This window comes from Epinephelus lanceolatus, chromosome 19, assembly GCF_041903045.1.
Source record: "Epinephelus lanceolatus isolate andai-2023 chromosome 19, ASM4190304v1, whole genome shotgun sequence".
Classification (NCBI taxonomy): Eukaryota; Metazoa; Chordata; class Actinopteri; order Perciformes; family Serranidae; genus Epinephelus; species Epinephelus lanceolatus.
The window spans coordinates 23,705,848-23,729,512 of NC_135752.1; the positions used below are offsets into that span (position 1 = coordinate 23,705,848).

Sequence of the window (23,665 nt, forward strand, 5' to 3'; positions counted from 1 at the left end):
GGATGGGTCCCCCAACAGAAATAAAGGAAAGCAAAGGGGACACTCGTACAAACAGTTCTGTGGATGAGGTCCAAAACCTTTGGGGCAATCCCATAGCATATGCATATTGTACCCTCATCAGGAGTGGTGTAGTGGAGCAGATAGTCGGGGTATACCCAACTCTTTTTCTGTCCATTCAAGGTATACCTACCTGTCAGGCAAAAAGGCATTGTAATGTATGGGAGAGTATACCCACTTCCTCCTCGGTTACCTACCCATCTACCTACATGTAGTAGGACACCCACTCATTATTTTGAAGTCATACTTTTCATTTAGAGACTCTTACTTTGAAATCTAGTTTCGTAGCGAGTTACTTCAGTGTCTTTTTACTCTGTTCATTTCGGCAGTGCAATCATCTCTGGTGCAGAGGTCACTGATGATAAACTGAGTGTTCACACACTTCTGTGCTGCACCCTGTAAAGCCTCTCATTTTGCCAGTGAAGAGCTTAAACCTACCTGATGACTGTGTGTTCTCTGACTGACCAGAGCCCTGTAGTGGTCAATATCCCGAGTTCACCAGTTAAAAGGGTCATTCCCCAACATCTATACTATCTAAAAATTCTTAAATTTCATTCATCTAGTGCAAATATCACATGGCATGATGTTGACCCATTCTTTTTCTGTAAATCAACTTCCAATTTTTTTTCCCTGTACAGTTTTAAGGGAATTGAGTGCCTAGTGCTTTATTTCTCAGTCCCTCCAGGCTTTCACTGTCTGTTTTTGGGATTGCCACAGCCCGTAATGATTTCACAGCAGCTTTTCTGAAAAATTGTGATGCATGTCATGGTGTTTATGGGTGGTTTTTTGCAGTGAAATTGGTGGGGGCAAAAATTACAAAATGGCTGTGAGGGGCTGACAGCTTATCACCCACAATCAGCTATTGCTGCTGTTCAAAGCAGCGCTGATGGACAGGCTCTTTGAGCAGCTCTCCTCCTGCTCTCTCTGCTCCGTTAGCATGAGCTAACACAGCAGCAGTGGCTAACATCCAACACAGAGCCATTTAAATAGTCCCAACAATCTCACACCGAAACAGCTCAACTCTGTCATTAAACTCATTAATAAGCGTTAGGTAACATTAGCCATGTTACTGTGTGTGTGACACAGAGGTCACACAAGATAGTTATAACAGAGCCTGGCCCGACCCTGACAGACTTTTTGATTTTAAGTCCAAACCCGACCCGAGCCCAATGCACTTTGATACCTGACATAGTCATTGTTATCATGGTTACAGCTCGTCTGTTTAGCGTGATCACACATGGACAGTGTGTAAATGACCATCAAAAGGCTGCTGTTATGCACAGTCGAACACACACAACACAGCACACACACTCAATTTCAGCAGAGTTTGTGTTGCGTTCAGGCATTGTCACGTAAATAGCAAATTCCAGTACTTATATAAACCATAGCACAACACAGTAGCATGTCAAGTGGGCTGAACCCAAACCAAACCTGAGCAAAATTTCTGATGTTATCCGAAATGCCCGACCGATCAGGTTTGGGCTCGGGTCGGGTATCCACACTCTGGCTCACACTCCTGCAGCAGCAGTCTCATGATAAACAGAGAGATCAAGAGAGAGGACCAAGGAAGGCCTGAGCAAATCAAATCACTGCACACAGCTCAACAATGACATGAGATTTCACCCATTTTAAGAAGTCAAATTTACAGTAGAGTTGCAGAGATTGGACGAACTGCAAGATCACGCAGAATTTTGGGGGGATTGGCTGAATTTGCTGTAATTGTTGCAATCAAAACATCATCACTGAGGGGCAGAGTTCTGTAACAGCATAGAGTAATGAAGAGATGCTTCACTATCCCTACCATAGCTTGAGTTCATAAAAGGGGGGTTAATCAGCATGAATTGAAATAAATACTGTTATCATTTCTGTATTGCTTGTAAATATGTTTGCTTTATGTCTGTATGGAAAAATACCTGCGGATTATTATGGTAGATGTATCATTTGTGACTCAGGACATACCTTGTTTTTGCTATAGAGCAAGCAGACTTTTACACAGAAATGTTAAAGACTTTGTTTCCAAATTCCGAATAAAAAACCCAAATTATGTGTACACCATAAGTATAAGTATGTTTTCTTTGAGCATGAGGTAAATTAATCACATAAAGTAAAAAACAAACTCCTTTCCTTTTATGCAAACTTTGTAACTCTCCAATGCATCTTGCATATTTTTTTTGTATAATACTTCTCCAGAGTTTCTCTTTAGTGCATTAATGCCAGACAAGTTAATCTTAAATTATGTGTATGCACACTCCACAGTATGCATAATCAGATGAAATTGTTCTAAACAAATGAAAACAAAGCTTTTTTATATCCAAAAAAACCCCAGCCTTTGTTTCTCCCATATTAAATTCCAGTATGAATTGAATATATCATTAAGGCCTGATTAGCATACAAAAAAGTGTGTTTATTCCTGTGTATAAATCCACATCCAACGTCACTGTGCCGTCATACTCAACAGGTCCAGTCTGTGTGTCTGTGTGTCAAAGCGTCGTGGATAAAAGCAGTCTCTTCCATATGGCATTAAACACTGAGCTCATGATCCCAGCACTCAGTCCATAAGCACAGTGATTTGACCTTTAAGTAATGGATCCATGTTACCGGGACAATAGGAGCAGAGAGAGGGAGACAGAGAAAAGAATACCAGAGAGGAGAAAAAGGAATCATATTATTTCCCATTAGATGACACAGCAGCCACTGACAAGGTAGTGTGCTTAAGTGTGTAAGCTTAAGAGAGTGAGAAAGAGCCAAAAGGAGGGAGACTGTGTTTGTAATGATTTTCTGTATCAGTAGAGGAACTTAATCCAGTTATTATTGTGTCTCTGAATGGTCTCGTACGCTTACTGCAGTCACTGACCCCTCTTAGAGCAATGCCACCGATCAGAGGAAAGTAAACCTTGAAACCATAAATCTTATCTTTTAGGCAGCCACGAGGGTGGATCTCTATTAGAGACTGATTCACACACAGTACACAAACTCTTACATTCAGCTAACATGGTTGTGTGAAAGAATTACTCTGTAGTTGCACTTTGACCTCTTTAAACAAACATATTGAATTTTCTTTGCCACTTAAAGGCAGAAGAGCAAGTTGACTTTAAATGATTGATTAAGTGAAGCTGCTCTATAGAGTAAGGGGACGGCAAAGGCTTGTCATTTTCACATTACAAATACTAAGTTAACCCATGCAGCTTTAACAGCAAAACATTTACAGTAAACTTTACACTTGTATTGGCCGTTTAGAATACGTCTTATAAAGCTATATATGTACATAAATGGGAAGATACCGCCTATAACACATGGTTGTTGGTGCCAGACAGGCTGGTCTGTCAGAAACTGCTGATCTACTGGGATTTTCACGCACAACCATCTCTAGAGTTTACAGAGGATGGTCCTACAAAGAGAAAATATCCAGTGAGCAGCAGTTCTCTGGGTGAAAATGCCTTGTTGATGCCAGAGGTCAGAGAAGAATGGCCAGATTGGTTCAAGATGATAGAAAAGCAACAGTAACTCAAATAAGCACTGGTTACAACCAAGGTCTGCAGAAGACCATCTCTGAACCAACAACACGTCCAACCTTGAAGCAGATGGGCTACAGCAGCAGAAGACCACACCAGGTGCCACTCCTGTCAGCTAACAACAGGAAACTGAGGCTACAGTTCACACAGGCTCACCAAAACTGGACAATAGAAAGTTGGAAAAACGTTGCCTGGTCTGATGAGTCTGGATTTCTGCTGCCACATTCAGATGGTAGGGTCAGAATTTGGTGTAAACAACATGAAAGCATGGATCCATCCTGCCTTGTATCAACGGTTCAGGCTGGTGGTGGTGGTGTAATGGTGTGGGGGGGATTTTCTTGGCACACTTTGGGCCCCTTAGTACCAACTGAACATGGTTTAAACACCACAGCCTACCTGAGTATTGTTGCTGACCGTGTCCATCCCTTTATGACCACAGTGTACCCATCTTCTGATGGCTACTTCCAGCAGGATAACGCACCATGTCACAAAGCTCAAATCATCTCAAACTGGTTTCTTGAACATGACGAAGAGTTCACTGTACTCCAATGGCCTCCACACTCACCAGATCTCAATCCAATAGAGCACCTTTGGGATGTGGTGGAACGGGAGATTTGCATCATGGATGTGTAGCCGACAAATCTGCAGCAACTGTGTGATGTCATCATGTCATCATGTCCATATTGACATGATGACATCATGTCCATATTGACATGATGTCATCATGTCAATATGGACCAAAATCTCTGAGGAATGTTTCCAGCACCTTGTTGAATCTATGACACGAAGAATTAAGGCAGCTCTGAAGGCAAAAGGGGTCCAATCTGGTACTAGCAAGGTGTACCTAACTAAGTGGCTAGTTAGTGTATTATCTTGTGCGCAGCTTCTCCTTGAAAGTTACTTAAAATAAAGGATAAGATAAATGCATTGTCTTAAAAACATTAAATGCAGATTGATTTTAAAAGTCATGCATTTTCCATTGATGTATGAAGAGAACTGAAAAAAGCTTTAGAGGCAGGATGCCATTCATTCCTATAAAAGTTGCTCAGTGGCGCACAGAGCCAAAAAATAACCTGCCGCATATAAAATTAGAAGAGCAGGCACACTAGAGACTTCCACCAAATCCAACAGCCAGCTACTATCGGTCATGAAAGAAGAAGAAGATATACTTAATTCATCCCCGAGGGAAATTGACTCTCACTCTCACTCTGTTGTCATATACACACAGACCTGAAATACACATACATGCACAAGGAGGTCCTATACATGTATTAAATGAAGAGATGTCAGAGTAAGGGGGCTGCCCATGGACAGGCACCCTGGGCAGTTGGGAGTTTGGTGCCTTGCTCAAGGCAGGAGGCAAACTAGCACCTCTCCAGTTGCCAGTCCATGCTCCATATTTGGTCCTGATGAGGACTTGAGCTGGTGACCCTCCAGTCCCTATGGACTGAACTACTACTGCCCCCCAGTTAGTACTCTGATAACTTGAATGGGGATAAAGTATGTAGTCATGCAGCTCTTTTAGACCCCTCCACATGTTATCAGACTGTATTGATCAAATTCTGATAGTAAAACGAGCAATTTTGCAGCGGTAATGACACTGAAAAAAGGTTAGCCAGTGATTAACAGACGTCTCTTCATGTGGTGGACTCGGAAGTTGCAGTCCCACTGTTTGGCAACAACAAAAACTTGCTTCAAAGCCCGACACACTTCCTGGCGGCCTGTTTTTACTTCCTCATAATGTTATAACAGTATGATGTTTACCATAATGAATTCACAATTAAAGTTTCACAAGGCTGCTTATGGATTTGTATAATGAACACTAATGAACGGAAAATATTCAGCTTTCTGAAACACAGCAGGATTATTTGCAAAATGGCGGGGTGTGATGTAAAGTATACTAATAGGCTGAGGCATGCAAAACCACAGGTACTGGTATTTTAAGATGCAACATTCTCTATCTACAGTAGACCCACAACAGTGCGTGTAGACATGAGGCTGACCGCCAAAGGGTAAAGAAGGAATGGCTGAAATAATGCCTAAAGAAATCATTTAATCGCAGAATAAAGAGTGAATTTTGAATTTTTTTATTGTGTTGATTTGTCTCATCACAGAGCAGACACAAAAAAGTGCTTATAAAGTTTATTTTTGTCAGTGTCCGTTGACCCTACATGACATTAAGCTGCACTGGAGAGCTGCAGAAGACATCAGAGATCTTGATGCGGACCAGTCAGCGTGATATAAAAAGGTCCTCACAGACTGGTCTCCCTTAACATTTCCACAGGAGTTCAAGTTGACTTGCCTTAGAAGTCATTCCTCCCTCTGCTTTTTCCTCTCTTTCTCCACCTCCTCCCTTTTCACCTCCCTCTTTCCAGTGCCACACTCTACTCTCCAGTCTAGTGCCCTCCAATTACTGCTGTGGAGCCACTGGTTTGTTAAGATAAGTGAGGCGGCAGAGAAGATAGGCCTCCAATCTTAAATAAAACACACCAACTGCTGTGTCTCACCTCATTGCTCTCACTGGCGGGGACCGCACCACTCCTGCCTACCGTACAGCGACTACAGGAACAGTCGTCAGGCAGAGCTCATTTATATTCCCCAACAGTTTCATAGAGACCGCGGTTTTGAATTTACATGACATAAACAGAAACATTCTGCGATTCCCTGGCCAGGCTTTGGAAGTTGTACGAAATGAATAAAATGTGTGTGTCTGTGTGGTTTTAGCTTATTTGTATTGGTGCCTCTGTTCCACCTCTCCTCTCTTTGTCAGATTTTAGTAAAACTTTCTTTATTCGTTTTCCATGGGGCTTTACATGGAAAAACCTCTGCGAGTGTATGTCTGGAGGAAGCTGAATTTAAATCAGTAGACGACAGTTCGGTCCCATCTCAAGTCCAGTGATTCTGAACTTTTTAAAATCACTTTCTTGCCTGATATTAATTTACATACATATAGAGTGACAAACCGGAGAGAAGGAGAAGAACTTCGAGCTAGATACAAACCTAGGACAGCACCTATAAGCCTCTCATTCACCTTTCTTTTTCTCTTCCTCCTGCAGGTGTCAGAGCGATGTGACTACATGTACGTAAACGGGAAGGAGACGAGAGGAAAAAGCAGGGTGATGCTCAACTTTACTTACGGTTTCCTGAGTGCCCAGCTGGAGATGAGCGTGTGGATGCCCCGCCTGCCTTTGCTAATCGATGTGGCTGACCCCGAGCTCAGCCAGATCAAAGGCTGGAGGGTCCCTGTGACGACAGGCAGCAGGAGGTACGGCCGGTTGCATTGATATACATCTTTAATTGCTAGAGGTCTCGTTATCTTGATCCAGAGGTTGCCATGTGAAGAAAATCAGTAATCAGAATCAGCTTTATTGGCCCAGTATGTGTGCACATTAAAGAAATCTGACTGCTATACAACTGAGTTTGATATACTGTAGTGGCAGGTATAGTGAGAACTGGGGAACTTGTTTTTAGATACATATTTAACCACAATAGGGAAAAGCAAAAGTGGTACAAAGACATTGTTTTGTACTGTAAGTCTCATGTCTTGGCTATGAAGTCCTGAATCAAGATCCAAATCAAGACCAACAAGTTCTAGGTCAAGACCAAGTCCTGAACTTTGTGTCTTGTCCTAGAGGACAGCTGCAACATTTGGCTAACTCTACTTCTTCCCACCTGTCAATGAAAGATCAGATTTGGCTGACTAATTTTAATAGACAACATTAAAAAGTGCAACAAAAGCTCATTGATTTCATGTTTCCAAGTTCTTGGCTAACATAAGGCGAAGCTATATCTCGGCAAAGGACATTAACACTAGCCTTGTGCGTTCACTCTCCTTTGTGAAGCCAAAAATGTGGAAATTCTTTCATCTCCATCTGTGATTTTTGAGCCAAATGTTTTGCATGTTGTCGCCTGTTTTTTCTAGACCACTTGTGGTAATCTGAGGTGTCATCTGTTGTTTATGTGCTGGTCTGTGCCAACTAAAGCACTTTTTTCCTCTATTGGATTGAAGTTTAGTTGTATTTTAGATTTATTGTCTGAGAGGGATATTTGTTTTTACAGCCAGTACCAAAGAACACACAGATATACACACGGCAACATACAGATATCCGCGGCAAAGAAATTAAGTCGTTCCAAGCCATGATAGGTTAAAGTGCAAGGCATGTGACTTGAGTCCACACTTCTGGTTAAAAGAGCTGAATGTTTCCTGCTAAATGACACTGCTCAAAGAAACTAAGGGAACGTTTAAGTCACACATCAGATCTTGCTGAATGAATTATTCAAGGCATCAACACCTTGCCACCTTGAACTGCCTACGCACTCTTGACCACATGAGGCTGGGCATTGTTCTGCACCAGGAGGAACCCAAGGCCCGCTGCACCAGGGTAAGGTCTGACAGTCAGTCTGAGGATCTCATCCTGGTACCTAACAGCAGTCAGGGTATCGTTGGCTATGACATGGAGGTCTGTGTGACCCTCCAAGGATATGCCTCCCCTGGCCATCACTGACCCACCACCAAACCGGCCATGCTGGATAACGTTCACCACAGCATCTCCAGACTCTTTCACGTCTGTTTCTGTGTTTCACCTGCTCTCATCTGTAAGGAGAACAGGACGCCAATGGTGGACCTGCCAATTCTCTGACGAATGCCAATCGAGCTTCACGGTGTTGGGCTGTGAGCACAGGTCCCTCTAAAGGACGTCGGGCCCTCAAGCCACCCTCATGGAGTCTGTTTCTGACAGTGTAGTCAGAAACATGCACGCCAGTAACCTGCTGGCCCTTCTACGGCCCTGTAGCTCTCCTTGTGCAGCTGTAGCTATTCTCCTGGTATCTCCTCCATGCTCTTGAGACCGGAAACTTTCCTTCGACCACACATATGCATGTGCCATCCTGGAGGAGCGGGACTACCTGTGCAACCTGATTGGGCTGCAGGTACCACCTCATACTACCAGTAGTGACAAGGACACTAGCGGAACACAAAACTAGAGAAGAATCAGTCAGGAGGGATAAGGAGAGAGCAACTGTCTGTGGACACCACATGTAAAATCATTCCCTTTTTGGGGGTTGTCTTGCTTTTGCCTCTCCATTGCACCTGTTGTCACTTTCATTTGCACCAAAGCAGCTGAAACTGATTCACGATCACTTGTGCTTCCTAAATGGACAGATTGATATCCCTGAAGTTTCGTGGACTTGATGTTATACTGTGATGATCATGTGTTCCCTTAATTATTTGTGAGCAGTATAAATGTTTTTAATTGATGCTTTCATATGCAAACAGCTTCACCCTGTAGAGATATGTAACAGGAGAATGCATCAGCTGCTGTGATGTACACTGAGTCAACCACGACAGAAATCTGTCTTTGTGAAGTTTACTACAATCAGTTTTTGTTGACACAGTGTCAGAGGGATGTGGATTCAGCTGTATGTTAATTCCTGAGTCTGTAGTTAGCAATGATATTGGATTGGATTACAGCACACTGAGAGGTGTGTTTCTAATATCTGTCTGTATACTATAAATGCAGTCAGTAATAAAAACATCACATCTGTGTTGGGTGCATTAGTGGCTAGGACGCTGTAGAGCCAACACACTTGCCCTAGAGACAGAGGTTAGTGGAATTTCACTCAATACTTACAGTAAAGTCATTATTTTTTCACTCAATATTAATGATGATGGCCAACTGTTAGCCTGTTTGAGGCTTTCATTTCCCCAAACATTCAATACCCACAAACGGATACAAGGTCAGAAATGTGAAACTTCGATGGCCTACTGTAATGGCCAGTCTCTGCTCATGGGAGTGACGAAGTTTCTGTGTCATGCTCGTGTTGCTGCATGCTACGGTTTGGGACGTGTGCTTATATGTAGCAGAGAAGCAGCTGGAATTTCTGTCTAATTGGGAGCGATGGAACAGACTGATGTTAGACTGATACTCATACACTGAATTTAAATTCTGAAATACTGAGCGTGCCATCAGGTTGTAGCAGATTATCATTTGCCGTTAAGTTATTTTTATCTCTGTTGCATTCAGATTAGATTAAAAGAAACACGTGCAATCAAATCACACTAACAGATATTAATTAATAGAAAAATAACACGGTATAAGTTGATAATGAGCTGCCTAGCAACCCCATAGAAAGCGTGAAGGCTCGAGGGTCATCAAAGGACTACTGGAAAAGTTGAGTAACCATGGCAAAAAGACCCAGCATTGAAACTTCAATGATCAAAGTGTTCAAGTGTCTTTAGCAATCAGCAAATACAAAAATGCCATTACACAAATTAACGCTTTGAATGCTGATATTTCAAAGACGGGTACTTGAATCAAATCAAAGACAAAGCTTAAACTTGAACTAAGTACAGTTTATTCTCTACAGTGAGTCGAACAAAAGGATCAGGTGAATGAGTTAGTTTGCCGGTGCTGAGTCACACTTATTTAATTCAAGCAGCATCTCCATCACACGTTAAGCTCTGACCTTAGGCTGTATAATAATGATGTTTATTTGGACTGCTGCTCCTGACAGTAGCTTCCTGTCTGCAGTGTGAAAGCAAATCCTCCAGCCCTCCAGCACACCTGTGGTGCAGTGCGTGGCGGTCCAGCTGTGCTTACGATAATTATACAGACTGATCATCGCTGAAGGGTTTGAGGATGGTTCTCAGCTTAACCTCCATCACACGCAAACAAACCAATCAGCTGTGGCATCCTGTTTAATTTAACTCAAATTCATGTGGAAGGAAAGGTCGCTCGGCAAATGTTTTGTGCCTTTACGGCATCAACAATCTTCACTGCTTGTCTCCAGTATTGTTTTTGAGTTGACAGTCTCTCTGCTGGAAGATAGAAGCACCATTTAGGAGTTCGGATCACTGATTAGCTGCATGATTTTGTTGTGTTGTTGTTGTTTAAATAAGGAGGGATCAACACACATCATGTTTTTGTGAAGGAGTCTCCTGCATTTAACTCGTTTAACTTTAAAGCCTTGTTAAAGTATGCTGCTGTTTTGCAGCAGATTCTTAAAATGTACATCACACAGAAATTTAGTGTCACTTAAAGGAATAGTTCAACATTTTGGGAAATATGCTCATTTGCTTTTATGCAGAATTAATTGGTACAACTGTCAAATATGAAGCTACAGTTATAAGACTTGTAGCTAATCTTAGTTTTGCATGAACAGTGGATGCTAGTGATAGCCAGTCTGGATCTGTCTGGATTATTTCTAGGAGTCACTGCACCTTGGCAGGAAATAATTCAGCAAAGAATTCCCTTTAAAACCACATCTTGTCACTTACACACTTTGGTATTTGTATGGTTACACGAAGGATTTATATTGTGTTAATTAGTGAGCATTAGAGGTACCTTTGGAGTCAGACCAGCTGTTTCCCCCTGCTCCCAGTCTTTATGCTAAGCTAAGCTAACCACCTCCTGACTGTAGCATTTAGCGTGACATAATATTGATCTTATCCTCTAAAGTTTTCCTTAATTATTGCTTTGAACTTTAAATTACGTATGTGCCTTATTTGTCTGATTACTTTTGTGTGTCAGGTCGACATGGGACAGTGAGGAAGAGGAGGAGATGAGGAAGGGCAGGGGTTGCATGCTGCAGTACCAGCACTCTACACTCAGGGTGCTGACACCATTCATAGCACAGACTGACACTGAGGTGCTGCCTGACCCGCTGACAGGGGCAGAGCCTGTTGAGTACTTCCTGGGTCCTGATTGGCAGGTAAGTACAAGCTAACATGCTAGCACTTACTGGCAGGATTGGGTTATCCAGTTTTAAAGGGGCAGTTCACCCCAAATGCAAAAACCCTATATTTTTCCTCTTACTTGTTGTGCTGTTTATCAGTGTAGATTGTTTTGTTGTGAGTTGCCGACTGTTGGAGATATCGGAGATGTCTGATATGATGGAACGAGATGGCACTCAGCTTGTGGTGCTCACAGTGCCGAAAAATGACATTAAAAAACCTCAACAGCAATGTCTCTCTCCAGAAATCATGACCCGGTTACTCAAGATAATCCACAGACCTTGTTGTGAGCAGTGTCATGTAGGAACTATTTTCTTCCTACCGAACTACACCTGCCAACTGTATCACTGCAGAGAGGGGTGTGTGCATCTACTCATGCACAGTAATATTCAAATTAATAGTTCAGTATTCCTAGTTCACCTGAGCTAACTAACGTTACAGCTCAACTGAGGAGGACGCCATTAATATTTACATTTCATGCTGTCACGAGCATGAGCCTCTCATCCATGAGTAGTTGCACTCTTCCTTCTGCTTTGTGATACGGTTGGCAGGTGTAGCTCTGTAGAGAGAAAATAGTTCCTACATGAATCTGTTGAAGTTTTCAAATGTATTTATTTGAGCACCACAAGCCGAGTGCTATTTACTTCCATCATACTCAAGAGAAGGCAGACATCTCTAACTCTCAGCAACTCACACCAAAATAGTCTAGACTGAAAAATAGCACAACAACTAAGAGGAAAAATATGTATTTGCAATTTTGGAATGAACTGTCCCTTTAACTATATTTGTCAGACAACAGAGTTATGTTCAAGACACTGAATCAGTGGAATGATAATTATCATACATTATATCAGTAGCTTTGGGTATGAATTTATCATGATTAACGATTTTCTCTTTTGATTGACAGGTGGATGTGACCAAACTTGTACGCTCCTCTTTAAAAGTGGCAGATCCTGATGTCGCCAGGGTGCAGGATGGCATGGTGCTGCAGGGACGGGCTGTAGGCACCACTACTGTACAGGTGAGCCGTGATGAGCGTGTGTGTGTTTGTGTGGTTTCAGCAGGTGCAGCTCATGCTATAATCATGCATCTCCATCTGCAGTCTGGCTGAGCTTTTACTTGTTGCAGGTGCTGTCCCCTCTGACATCTTCGGTCCTGGCCGAGCGGAGCATCAGGGTGATGGATGATAAAGTGAGTGTGACTGAGCTGGGGGTGCAGTTGGTTTCTGGGCTCTCTCTGTCCCTGCAGCCCAGCCCCGGGAGCAACAGGGCCATCGTCGCCACGGCAACCACACGGGAGATGATCACGCAGCTCAAACAGGTAAGTAACTGGAAAATTATAGCACACAAAGCATAAAACTGTGGGGCACGGCTCAGCTGTTTGTGATGGGGCTCATCTCTTTTTTATGCCCGTTGGTTTTACAGTTACTCATTTTTAGCCTCGCCACATAACTCGTGAAGGGCCATTCAACAGAGTGTGAACATCAGATGGGACGAGAAATCAACAAAAGCAGTGAATCGTGTACAGTAATAAATTGAAAAATCAATGTGAGATTTTAAAACTATGTTTGCTTATTGTAGGACCGTTCATGATTAAGAGTAAATCAAGGATCTTTCATTCAGATTTTGCAACAGTAAGATTTATACATGTCTCATAAGATACAGAGCCACACAGTTTTGCACGTATCTAATAGATTCGAAAATAGTCAAGGAAATATAACATCAAAGCCATAAGATGTATTATAAATATTCAACAAGCCTAATTTTCCTTACATGGAAACATCACTGAGCAATGCCCGCGTTCTTTAAATCACTAGCTCTCTGGCTTTGTAAGTCCCATTCTTTGAAACGCAAAGCCATGAGAACACCTGTCAGTGTCTCCCCCCATAGACAAGGTTTCATCAGGGGCCTTACATAAGAGCAGAAACACAAATGCTGAATTCAGATCGCTATAGGCTCTGACTAAATATCAAAGCCTGCATTTTTGTCTGTGTTTATTCTAACTGCGTAATTATTTATTGGCTTTTAAACAAGTAAGCTGTTTCCCTCTTGTAGTGAGCTGCTACTATTGCAGCTATGCTTCTGCCTATGAGTGCACAGTCCTAAAACATCCCCTTTTTTCTTGTTCTTTAAAAGTGTGGGCATTTAACAAGCAAGCCCCCGGCATCCATCACAGACTTCCACTGACAATTTTCCCTCCCTTTTATTACTGGTGTGAAAACACTCACGGATGCATGTAAAATAAAGCAACAGCATAAATAACATCAGCGTCCTCATTGACCCGCGTTTTAAGATGAACACACTTCTTGCACTGTTAGCAGATTAGAGGAAATGATTTGTTGCTGCTCTCTGATTTTCCTGCTTGCACTTTAAACCTTGTACATAGGAGGTAAGTGCTGATATTAGTGTTTAGATTTATGACTTTGCAATTAATCATAGTCTGGCTGATGATCAGAGAATTGCCTACATTGCAGGTGTACTGCTGATGAATTAATTTGATCAATTTTAATTTTGATTTAATTTGATTAGATCCTAAATCTGCGGTGTCATATATACATGTGCCAGAGAGTGTGTTGTGAAGAATTTAAAGGAATAATGTGAGCAGCAGGGAGACAATGTGCTGGAATCTTACTACCGTTAGATACGATACAATACGATACGATACGATACGACACGATACGACACGACACGAAACGATGTGATGCAATATACTTTATTGTCCCTATAGGGAAATTTGTCTTGGACTCAGGAGCTGCACAAACTGCCTCACAATAATGGTCCAGACTATAAAGGCAGCCGTAATTGGGCTACAGGCACATCAAGTGTTTGGCGAGACATCTGTAGGGACAAAGCTCTATGTTCAATGAAACCTTTTATACATGTAATACAAAGTGATCATGCAAGGAATAAAAGGTTCTCTATGGTTTGTGGATGACAAGGAATTGAATCTGGATAGGACAGGGAAGAGAAGTGACATCTTGACTTCAGAAGTAGTTTTTAGAGAAATGTGGCAACTCTGGAAAAAAAAAGAAAGAAAAATCAGTCTTGTGTCTGGAGGGAAATTTGGTCACTTCACATTTGGTCACATTTTGGAGATGCAGGCATTGATATCTTTTGGAGTAAAACACTACTGCAAAATATGTCATTTATTCTTGTGGGGTCCACAAAGGAGTCCTGGTTTCAAGTCAGATTATCTTTAGAAAAATGTCCTTCTTCTCGTGTTTGGAGTAACGGCAGGTTGACACCACATGTTATCACCCAAATTATAGCCCAAGGCAGCGTCGTATGGTCTCAGCTCAGGTCGTGATCGACAATGACTGTCGTATGCAGTAATTCATCGAATCATCTTGTGTAGTATGTCATAGTAGAGGACGATCTACGCCACATCTGGGATACGTAATGACGTCATGACAGAAAGTCTAGCATGTTTGATTTTCTTTTTGTTGTCACGTCACGGCCGTCACTTTGACCAATAGAAACACAGAGCATATCTGCTGCCGTGGACAACTGTGTTACCACACAGAGTAAAAAGGGAAAACTTCTGGCGTGAAACAGGAGAGGCACTTTATCAACCCAGTGAAAATTAAAAAAATGTGCCGGGGCTTTTATTTACCACAACTGCAGAGGCTACCAGCTTCATTTGAAACAGACGACATTAGAAACGGGACGTTATTTATTAATCACTCTGTATTTTTCTATTTTTACTTTTAATCCACTCCCGTTTGCCTTATTACAGTTAACACATCACGCCATCATTTCAAACTCAACACTTCCTCTATCAATTTAAATAAAAAGCTCCTTATAACTTTGGTTGAGAGAATCCCTTCATTTTCTAAATAGGCTTTTATTGTGAAACATTTACAGGAAGCTGTTGTGGAGGAGTCAGTGACTAGCATAGTTTGCATGCGGTGCATCAAATGTAGCTCCTGCCATCTGGTGGCACTTTTTATGATACTACAACAACATTTCGGCCGGCACATGAACAGCTGTAGGGGCTGAAATAATCGTATTAATGATAAAAATAGGACAAGAATAACCTGACGACATCAACACGTCATGAAAGATGACCAGTGATGATTGGTTGTGGACCTTGTATAGTCTGTCATGTCTGTTGCCCAAGTCACAGCACAATTTTATGACTCCACAACTGCCTTATCTGACATAGTGACTGTGGGATTGGGCAAAAATGTGGTGTAATGTGAACCCGGCGTAAGAAAACCTTTGCACCATATTATGGTGATGACCCATTCCAATTGCCAGAAAAAATGTGTTGGCATTGTACGTTTCAGCAAACTGTGTGTTATTATGTGGTGGACACTTTTGTCTTCTGGTTAGAATTAGGCACAAAAACAACTTGGTTATGGTCAGGAAAAGATCATGCTTTGGCTTAAAATACCCAGTTTTGGTGGCATTATCCTGGCAGGAAATGCAGTCATGTTTCAGTAAAAAACAACTGCTCTTTGTGGCACTAAAATCAGTCACAGTTTGCTAAAACAAAACACCCAATTTTTTTGTTGGCAGTGGTCTGCAGCTTGGCAGGTGACTTGCCTAGGTTTTACACCATCCACTTTCCACTCCACCTCCCAATGACAAAGTCAGCTCATATATTGCATCCCTTTAAAAACAAATGTAATAAATGCATGGTTTGCAGTAATGTACAAGCCAACATTTTCCCCTGCCAACTGGGCTGGACGACCATATTTACCATAATGGTTCCTAGTGTTTGTAAGTTTGGTAGCACATAAATTTTTTTCTGGATATCTGAGGATCTGTGAGGAGAAATTTGGCATTAATCAGCTTTTTCTGATATTTTTTTGTGAAACATTTAATATGAAAGCACTGCAGGATGGTTTTGAACTAAACTTCAAGCCCACATTTCAAGGACCAAAAGCAGAAAGAGAAAAAAACATTTTTGTACGAGGTGATAACCACACTATTCCACATTCATTTAAGATTTCTCCAGTGATGTTGCTCCTGCACAGGGAGCAGAGGCAGTACATGCAACACAAACAATATCATTCAAAACAACTTTCTTTGTAAACCCTCTGTGAGGGGGGCTGAAAATTACACTTTAAACTTGCCATGATAACATAGTGCGCCATTAACATACCCTAAATGTATATTTTCCCGTGAAGATACAACAGGATTCTACAGGGAGGATATGAATTATTCTAATTGCCACAGCGCAGCAGATTTGCACAGCAATCACCTTAAGGGTGTAATAGTATTTGTGTTTTCCCTTTGCTTCCCAGAATGTAAACTCATTGTGTTCACAGCCATGGCCATCATCTGCCGTTACCATGCTGTGTGAGAGAGCAGAAGAGGCAGACAGGGTGCACAGATGATCATTTTAAAAGCTCACTCACACATTTAGCCGTGGCAGCTTGCCCATTTTAAACCAGCTCCCGGACACAGGCATGGGGCGGCAATTAGGCAGTCTATAGCTGAGCGACAGCTTACTTTACCTACAGTACACTGTCGCTTGGGCTGGTCTGGCCCTGTCAATAACAAACTGTTGGAACCAGTGTTGGTGCCAGTGCAGATGACCAGCCAATTGTGTCTGTGATGGCAAGCTGTTAATGTTCTGCTCAGGGCCATTCATAATGTATCCAAACCCAAAATATAGGTTAGGTCTGTGGCGACCCAGTGGCTCACATTAGCAACAGGAAATAGGTCATTGTGTATTAATGTGATTGGATTGGCTCTTTACATGACCCTTGTGGCTGTACTTTTTTGTGTTTAAAGGACTTCTATTATACTCTCCTTATCCAGTTTGGCTAAATTATGTTTCATAGTCTGACTTCATAGGACTATAATCTATGGAACAATAGCACCCTACTGTGTGTAATCATAAAGAGATTAGCATAGGCAATTTAGTGCTATTAACAATCATGGGAATATAGCTCTCACTGAAGGCAGGGGGGAGAATATTGATTTGCTGTGTTCTGACCTCCTTTTTACACATGAACTCAATTGCTCAGTTATTACTGTCTCTTTCTTTCTTTCTTTCTTTCTTTCTTTCTTTCCCTTTCTCTTTCTTTCTGTCTATCTTTCTGTCTTTCAGGAAGCATTGGTCAGCTGCTGGGTTCAGTTCAGTGATGGTGCAGTTGCCCCACTGGACCTGTTTGACCGCAGCATCTACTCTCTGACGGTCTCCACCCCAGATGATGGGGTGGCCACTGTACGCCGCACCCCACAGTCCACATTTTTAGTGGCACAAGGTGAAGGTGGAGGCCAGGGGGCAGTCGTGAGGGTGGAGCTGAGGATTTGTGAGGAATGCCAGAAATCCAAGAGGAAGAGCAAGTTGGCAGTGGGCACGGGGCTCCTCGGGATGAACTTTCAGAGTAGCAGCAGAGTCGTAACAGAAGGAGGTGGTGGATTTGGTGAGGTTGGCACTGACGGAAGTAAAGATGTGGGTGGTGGTGCATCAGAATTGGTAGGCGAGCTTAAAACGACGGTGACATCACAGCAATCTGTCACAGATATGGATAAATGGTTGTTCAGAAGCACAGCACTTGACCAGCGAGAGTCTACCGCAGCAGAAACTACCACCTCGACTGCATATTCAACAAAATCCATGCAGCCGCAAGTCATATGGATTGGAACTACAACCAGGCCTACAAGAAGTAGCACATTTACTACCATTCCCACAACTACCACTACAACCATGAGCACTGCCAGACCTACAGACACAACAGTTGGTTTAGTTGTTAAGGGAGAAGGCCAGAAACGAAGCTACGGAAACATGCTCGACAATCCAAATTCACCCCTGAACAAAGACATTCCTAGACCAGAGGTGCCCAAGAAGGAGCCTCCGAAATCGAAAACTCCAAAAGTAATCGAGAGTGACCTCATCAGGACATTCAAAGCCATGTCAGACATGGAAATCGGCATGTACGCCTTGGTGGGTGTCTCCTGCGTAGCCATCTTTGCTTTTTTGCTCAACTGTGCTTCGTATAATCTCTGTTTCCGGAATCATAAAACCCCCATACAGGCCGCCCCGGCACCCACCGGGGACCCGAAGGATCACAAGCACGACTGGGTGTGGCTGGGGAGCAACAATCACAGCGCTCCAGCTCCAGGTGACCCGGCTCAAGTGTCCACGCTAAAACGCGAGGCCCACCACCCTCTGGAGTCCCGTCACTCCATGGACTCCATCGCCCATCGCAGCATGGAGAGCACCCTGCCCACCGTGAGCGCCCCCGCCGTCCCCGAAAGAACTGCCACCCTGGGCCGCAGCAGGACCAGCTCCCAGCAGCAGTTCCAGGCAAAGGCGATCGACCCCATGGCGAACCGTTCGGCTACCTTGCTGGCCCGGCCACACCGCAGCGAGCCGCTTCATTCCCCCACCAGCAAGCGGAACCAGGTCCAGTTCACCACCTTCACCACGCTGGACATCAAGCACTTGGCTGCACTGAAGAAGAACGGCGTGGACTTAAACTGGGCCAACCAGCAGATGCAGGCCCCCGCTGGGCCCCAGTCACCTTTACCTGACATGCCGTGGCCTGTTGTCAAACCTCTGGGAGAGCCTCAGTGAGTTTGTTTGGTGGGAATAAAGAAGTGTATGTACAGTACACAGGAAGTTACAGTGGTGAATGTCTGAAAAAAAAAGCTGGCTTTTGTTTTTTAATAAAAGATAAATCACTTTAGAGGATGTATTTATTGAGATTAGATAGAGGACATTTTATATTGAAGTATGTGCTCAGTGAAAGCCTGTAAATACATTATGTAATGGTGTACCCATGACGAGACACATAAGAGATACTGAGTTGATTTTTTAAGATTCAAAGCATGATTTTATCCCTGAAATACAAGATTCTTGTGCTCTGCAGACCTGATGTTGTAAATATACATATATCTATACTATCAACTTATTTCTACATTTCTAACTCAAAACAAATGAATTCTCATCTCCTCTTGCTTTTGTACAATCCCGTCGCCCCTGTAGAAACCACTCCAGATATTGCTAGTTGTCAGGTTAAATGCAGTACAGGAGGGATTATTTCTTGTAAGTAATTCTATTCTTTTCCAGCCTTTTTGTACTTTATTTTTTTTTTTTTTTTGTTCTCGGATTCCTCCAGAGAGTACCTGAAGAGTCTGTGCAATTTGTCAGAGAATATGCAACATTTATCAAGCTATTTTGAGCAATCTGTCACCGCAGTCTGCAGCGGATATTTATTCAAATCAAATGCATGCTATGCAAATATAGTCTGCGCCGTGTTTGAAGTGGACATTGTTTCTGAATTTTTTAACAAACCTTACCTTGGGCTCCAGGTTCCTCCTGGGGGCCCTGCTTCTACAATTTGTTAAAAAATGTCTAATCTCGGTCTCTTGACACGAAGCAATACATATTCAGCTGTAAGATTTTTCATGTGTGAATGCAAAACAATGATGCCTTTTTCTATGTAGCAATCTCTTATTTTGAAACCAAAATGTGATGTGTATTTCCCAAGAGATCCTATCAATAAAGAGCAAATAGATTCATTTGTTATAGTCGAAATTGAATTTAATTCAATCATTGTCTCTAAAGCCTTTCAAACAGTAAAGTATCATTCATGGGAAAGCACAGTGAATGGTTTGGATTATAGGCTCAAGCTCAGCGATAAATCAGTGGGATTTGATTACGTTTAATCACTTCTGAATGTGATTTGAGGTTGATGTCATCATTCATTCGTCGAAATGTCAGACTGACAGCAATGTATTTGATGTGCCTGCCAATATTAGGATTCTGTGGCGCTGCACAGAATAACTGTTGCGCCGAGAGTAAATGGGGAGAGAAAAGTGATCCTCATTTTGTGTATTGTGACAGTGTCCCTAAAGAATTACAGGTATTTTATCAATGATGGGAGGCTTTCATATGATAACTCACGGCTCATTTGTCTCTTTTTCCCTCCGCCCTCCCTTCCCGCATCTCTAAGGTGACCACAGCCACACTTCTCAAAATTACATTCTGGGAGCTGCGATGCATAAACAGCGTCCCCATTTTAAAGAAGCCCAGATAATCTGATGCCCTGCACCTCAGGAATTGGCAGCTGTGGATATGACAGCAAACGTCATCTCTCCCTGCTGCACAACAGCAGCAGGCGGATTTAGAGTGTTGATAAAAGTAATTTTAATAACTTTCTCCCAAATTCTCTACCTACAGGCCCAACGTTTTTTTTTTTTTTTGTATGAGTATAAACTCTCTCTGCTTCCCAGTCAATTTATCTGTCCGGCAGCGGTAGAAAAAGTAAACAAACTCGCCTCGGAGATAAGCAGTGATTCAAAGCTGTCTCCGTGGTGCATCGTGGCCCGGCATCTTTGATTGCAGACCTGCCGTATCATGGAAGACGCTGAATTCAGAACTCAAAAGTTCAGACACAATAATGATTAAGATATAAAAGCTGCACAGTTTGTTTGACAACAATGGAGCAACAAAATGTGCCTTAATGTGCTTTTCTGCTGAAATGCTGCCTTTTTTTTGATTCCTCAGACACTCAAGTTTATCCCTTATTCTCCCACATGTAACCTGAACACAATTCAAATGGTTTTGGCTGTCTGTGTGAAGTACTTGGCTTTATCGCTGTCTGGGAAGGCTCTTCAGTTAATCACACTCATCATGCAAGCTTTGGCTGCAATGGGAGATTGTTAGGAAACAGCATATTGTAAGATAATTCCAGTTATATCATTTTGACAATAATGGACGTAGCAGTCAGGGCTACTTTGCATATAATGAAGTATGCAAATCTCTGTGTGTGTTTGTCTTGCAAACAACAAGAAAGCAGTAGAGTCCCTCAGTATCATTACAGCAGGATCTCTAATCTGGAGCATCAGCTTCCCTATTGACAGATTTAAGGGATTGGGGTCATTGTGTTGGAGGATTAGTGTGCATTAGTGGACCCTCTCCATGGCACACTCCTGATAATGTAGGCCAAAAGAGACAAGGTCGCTTCTTTCACAAGGCTGCTTTCACACAGGTTGGACACAAACGATCGCAGATGGAGGCAGGTGCTTGTGGGAAGGTGTGGCTGCAAATGGAAGAACTCACTTGTGAGACGCGATACGCAGTGACTTTAACTGAGTGAATATAAAAAGTACTGTAACATGATTTTTAAAAGAGAACATCAAAAAAAAAAAAAAGATGACAGAGATAGACAAAAGAAGACAGGCACAGAGAGAAGTCAGTCCTAAGATGAACGTGATGAGAGTGGTAACTCTCCTATCACAGGTGGAGGGGAACTCAGACTGTATGGCAGCTCATTAAGACAAAGTACCTCGTGCTTCCCTGCTGCATTCATCGCTGTCATTGCTTGTCAGCACAGTGTCACCGCTCGGCGTGCATCATAAGATAATGTCACCAAGTTTTTACAAAGAAAAGGACAAAAAGCAGAGAAGTTCTTTGTATTAATGAGACAGATTGGGGGAAAACAGCTTTGTCGCAGCAGAAGACGGAACAGCCTTAATTGGCAAAAGACGAACTAGATGAAGCCGTGTGAAGGCAACAGGTAAAGAGCGTGGTATGCAACACATGCGGTGGCCCTGTGAGCTAAATGTGCTGTAAATAGACTCAACACAAGCACATGGAGAAACATCTCCACCAACTTGACAGCACATGCAGCATTTAGACAATATTCACTGACTTGACGACACAGAAACAATAATTTGGCACTTATAATTCCCGGCAGACATCAAGCCAGATCCTTGTGAGGTGTTGCCATGCCAATATGAGCCTTAGGGAGTCTATGAAATTTCATGGCAATCCATCTGATGGTTGTCAAGATACTCCAGTCTGGACCAAAGTGGTGGACCCACCGCTAATATATGCCACTAAAATGTAGGTATCGACCGATATGGTTTTTTCAGAGCTGATGCCAATACCGATTATTATGATACAGAGATACTGATAGCCGATATTTACAACCGATATATGTCTGCTGTAAAAATCATACTTGACACAGAATTAAAAAAATAAACACTGAGAAAGCACTACACAATAAACATATAATAAAAAAACGAATAATAATAATAAAATAAAGGAGAGCTCAATTAAAAGCCAGGCTAAAAAGGTAGGCCTTGAGTTTGCTTTTAAGAGCCTAGAGTGTTACATGTAGGCAGTGAGAAGCATGCCAGGGGCAAAACAGTGCAGCTAAGGAAAACAAAACTGTATATCGGCATATCGGTGGAAAAAAATCACCGATAACACTAAAAATTCATAATATCGGCCCCAGTAATCGGCCAGGCTGATTATCTGTCAAACCCCTACTAAAATGATCACCTATATATACAGTACCAAGTGAATATACAAATCCAGCAGTACAGAATGGTAAAATGTTCATATTGATTCATTTTAATTATTACTAGCAAAAGAAAAGGCCCATACAACTGTAAGAATAACAGCATAAGTAATTAATGAATCACTGACTGAATCATAACAGTCCATAAATATAGACATATATGAAAAGCCAAATAGCTACCCTAGGTTTCTGATTACTTTGTCCAAATACAGTAACAGAAAGATCTAAGACATACAAATGCAGGGGCATGCTCTAAAAGTGACACTGGTTGAAATGGTACGTAGCCTACGTATGCACTCACATTCAACATGAAGCATTGTGGCACAAATTAGCAAAGTGCAACAGAAAGACAAAAGCGGGGGATACAAAAGGAGCTCTGAGAGAGCATGAATGGTTTCTTCTTTTCAAAAGACAGTGAGATGGGCTTGAGTCAAAACAAACCAACACCAAAACATTCTGCAAGGCCAACAGTTGTTTGGACTCGGTCTACATTAATAACGCTTAATAAAACCACACGATGTCCTTCTGCTTATTTTGTACAGATGTGTGTTCCAGTGCATGGGTGTAGTTTGGAGCAGGTTGACTGAGAGAAGGAGAGACTGTTTTCTGTGGGATGCAACATCTTTTTATGCTTTAATTATCTGACTTATTATATATTAGTCATAGGGCAGAAGACAGGAAGAATCTGGTTATGTACACAGTTTTGGAATACACATAGTAAGTATATATATGTGTGTCTGCGTTTATATGTATATATATATATATATATATACACATATATATCAGTGTTATCTCAGTGATAAGAAAAACTGTGTACATAACCAGATTCTTCCTGTCTTCTGCCCTATGACTAATATATAATAAGTCAGATAATTAAAGCATAAAAAGATGTTGCATCCCACAGAAAACAGTCTCTCCTTCTCTCAGTCAACCTGCTCCAAACTACACCCATGCACTGGAACACACATCTGTACATAGGACAAACGGGCAGGCAAAGAAGTGTTCAGTTGAACTGTTTCTTACAAAATAACAGATTTAAATTACAACTTTCCTCTTTATTTTGAAGACTCTGTGGCATTTGACAGGTGACAT

General features: G+C 42.1%; 1 protein-coding gene across 2 annotated transcripts in view; it reads left to right on the plus strand.

The window, feature by feature from the left end:
* LOC117269343 (transmembrane protein 132D) overlaps positions 1-19,800 on the plus strand; it is a 50,159-nt gene extending 30,359 nt beyond the window's left edge. For both annotated transcript variants that reach the window (XM_033646300.2, XM_033646301.2), the window contains 5 exons: positions 6,626-6,834; positions 11,099-11,279; positions 12,209-12,322; positions 12,430-12,621; positions 17,365-19,800. In XM_033646300.2, the coding sequence (XP_033502191.2) occupies positions 6,626-6,834; positions 11,099-11,279; positions 12,209-12,322; positions 12,430-12,621; positions 17,365-18,837 (2,169 nt within the window). In that variant the 3' untranslated portion in view covers positions 18,838-19,800. The remainder of the gene's footprint in view (positions 1-6,625; positions 6,835-11,098; positions 11,280-12,208; positions 12,323-12,429; positions 12,622-17,364) is intronic.
* Positions 19,801-23,665: the final 3,865 nt, after the last annotated feature.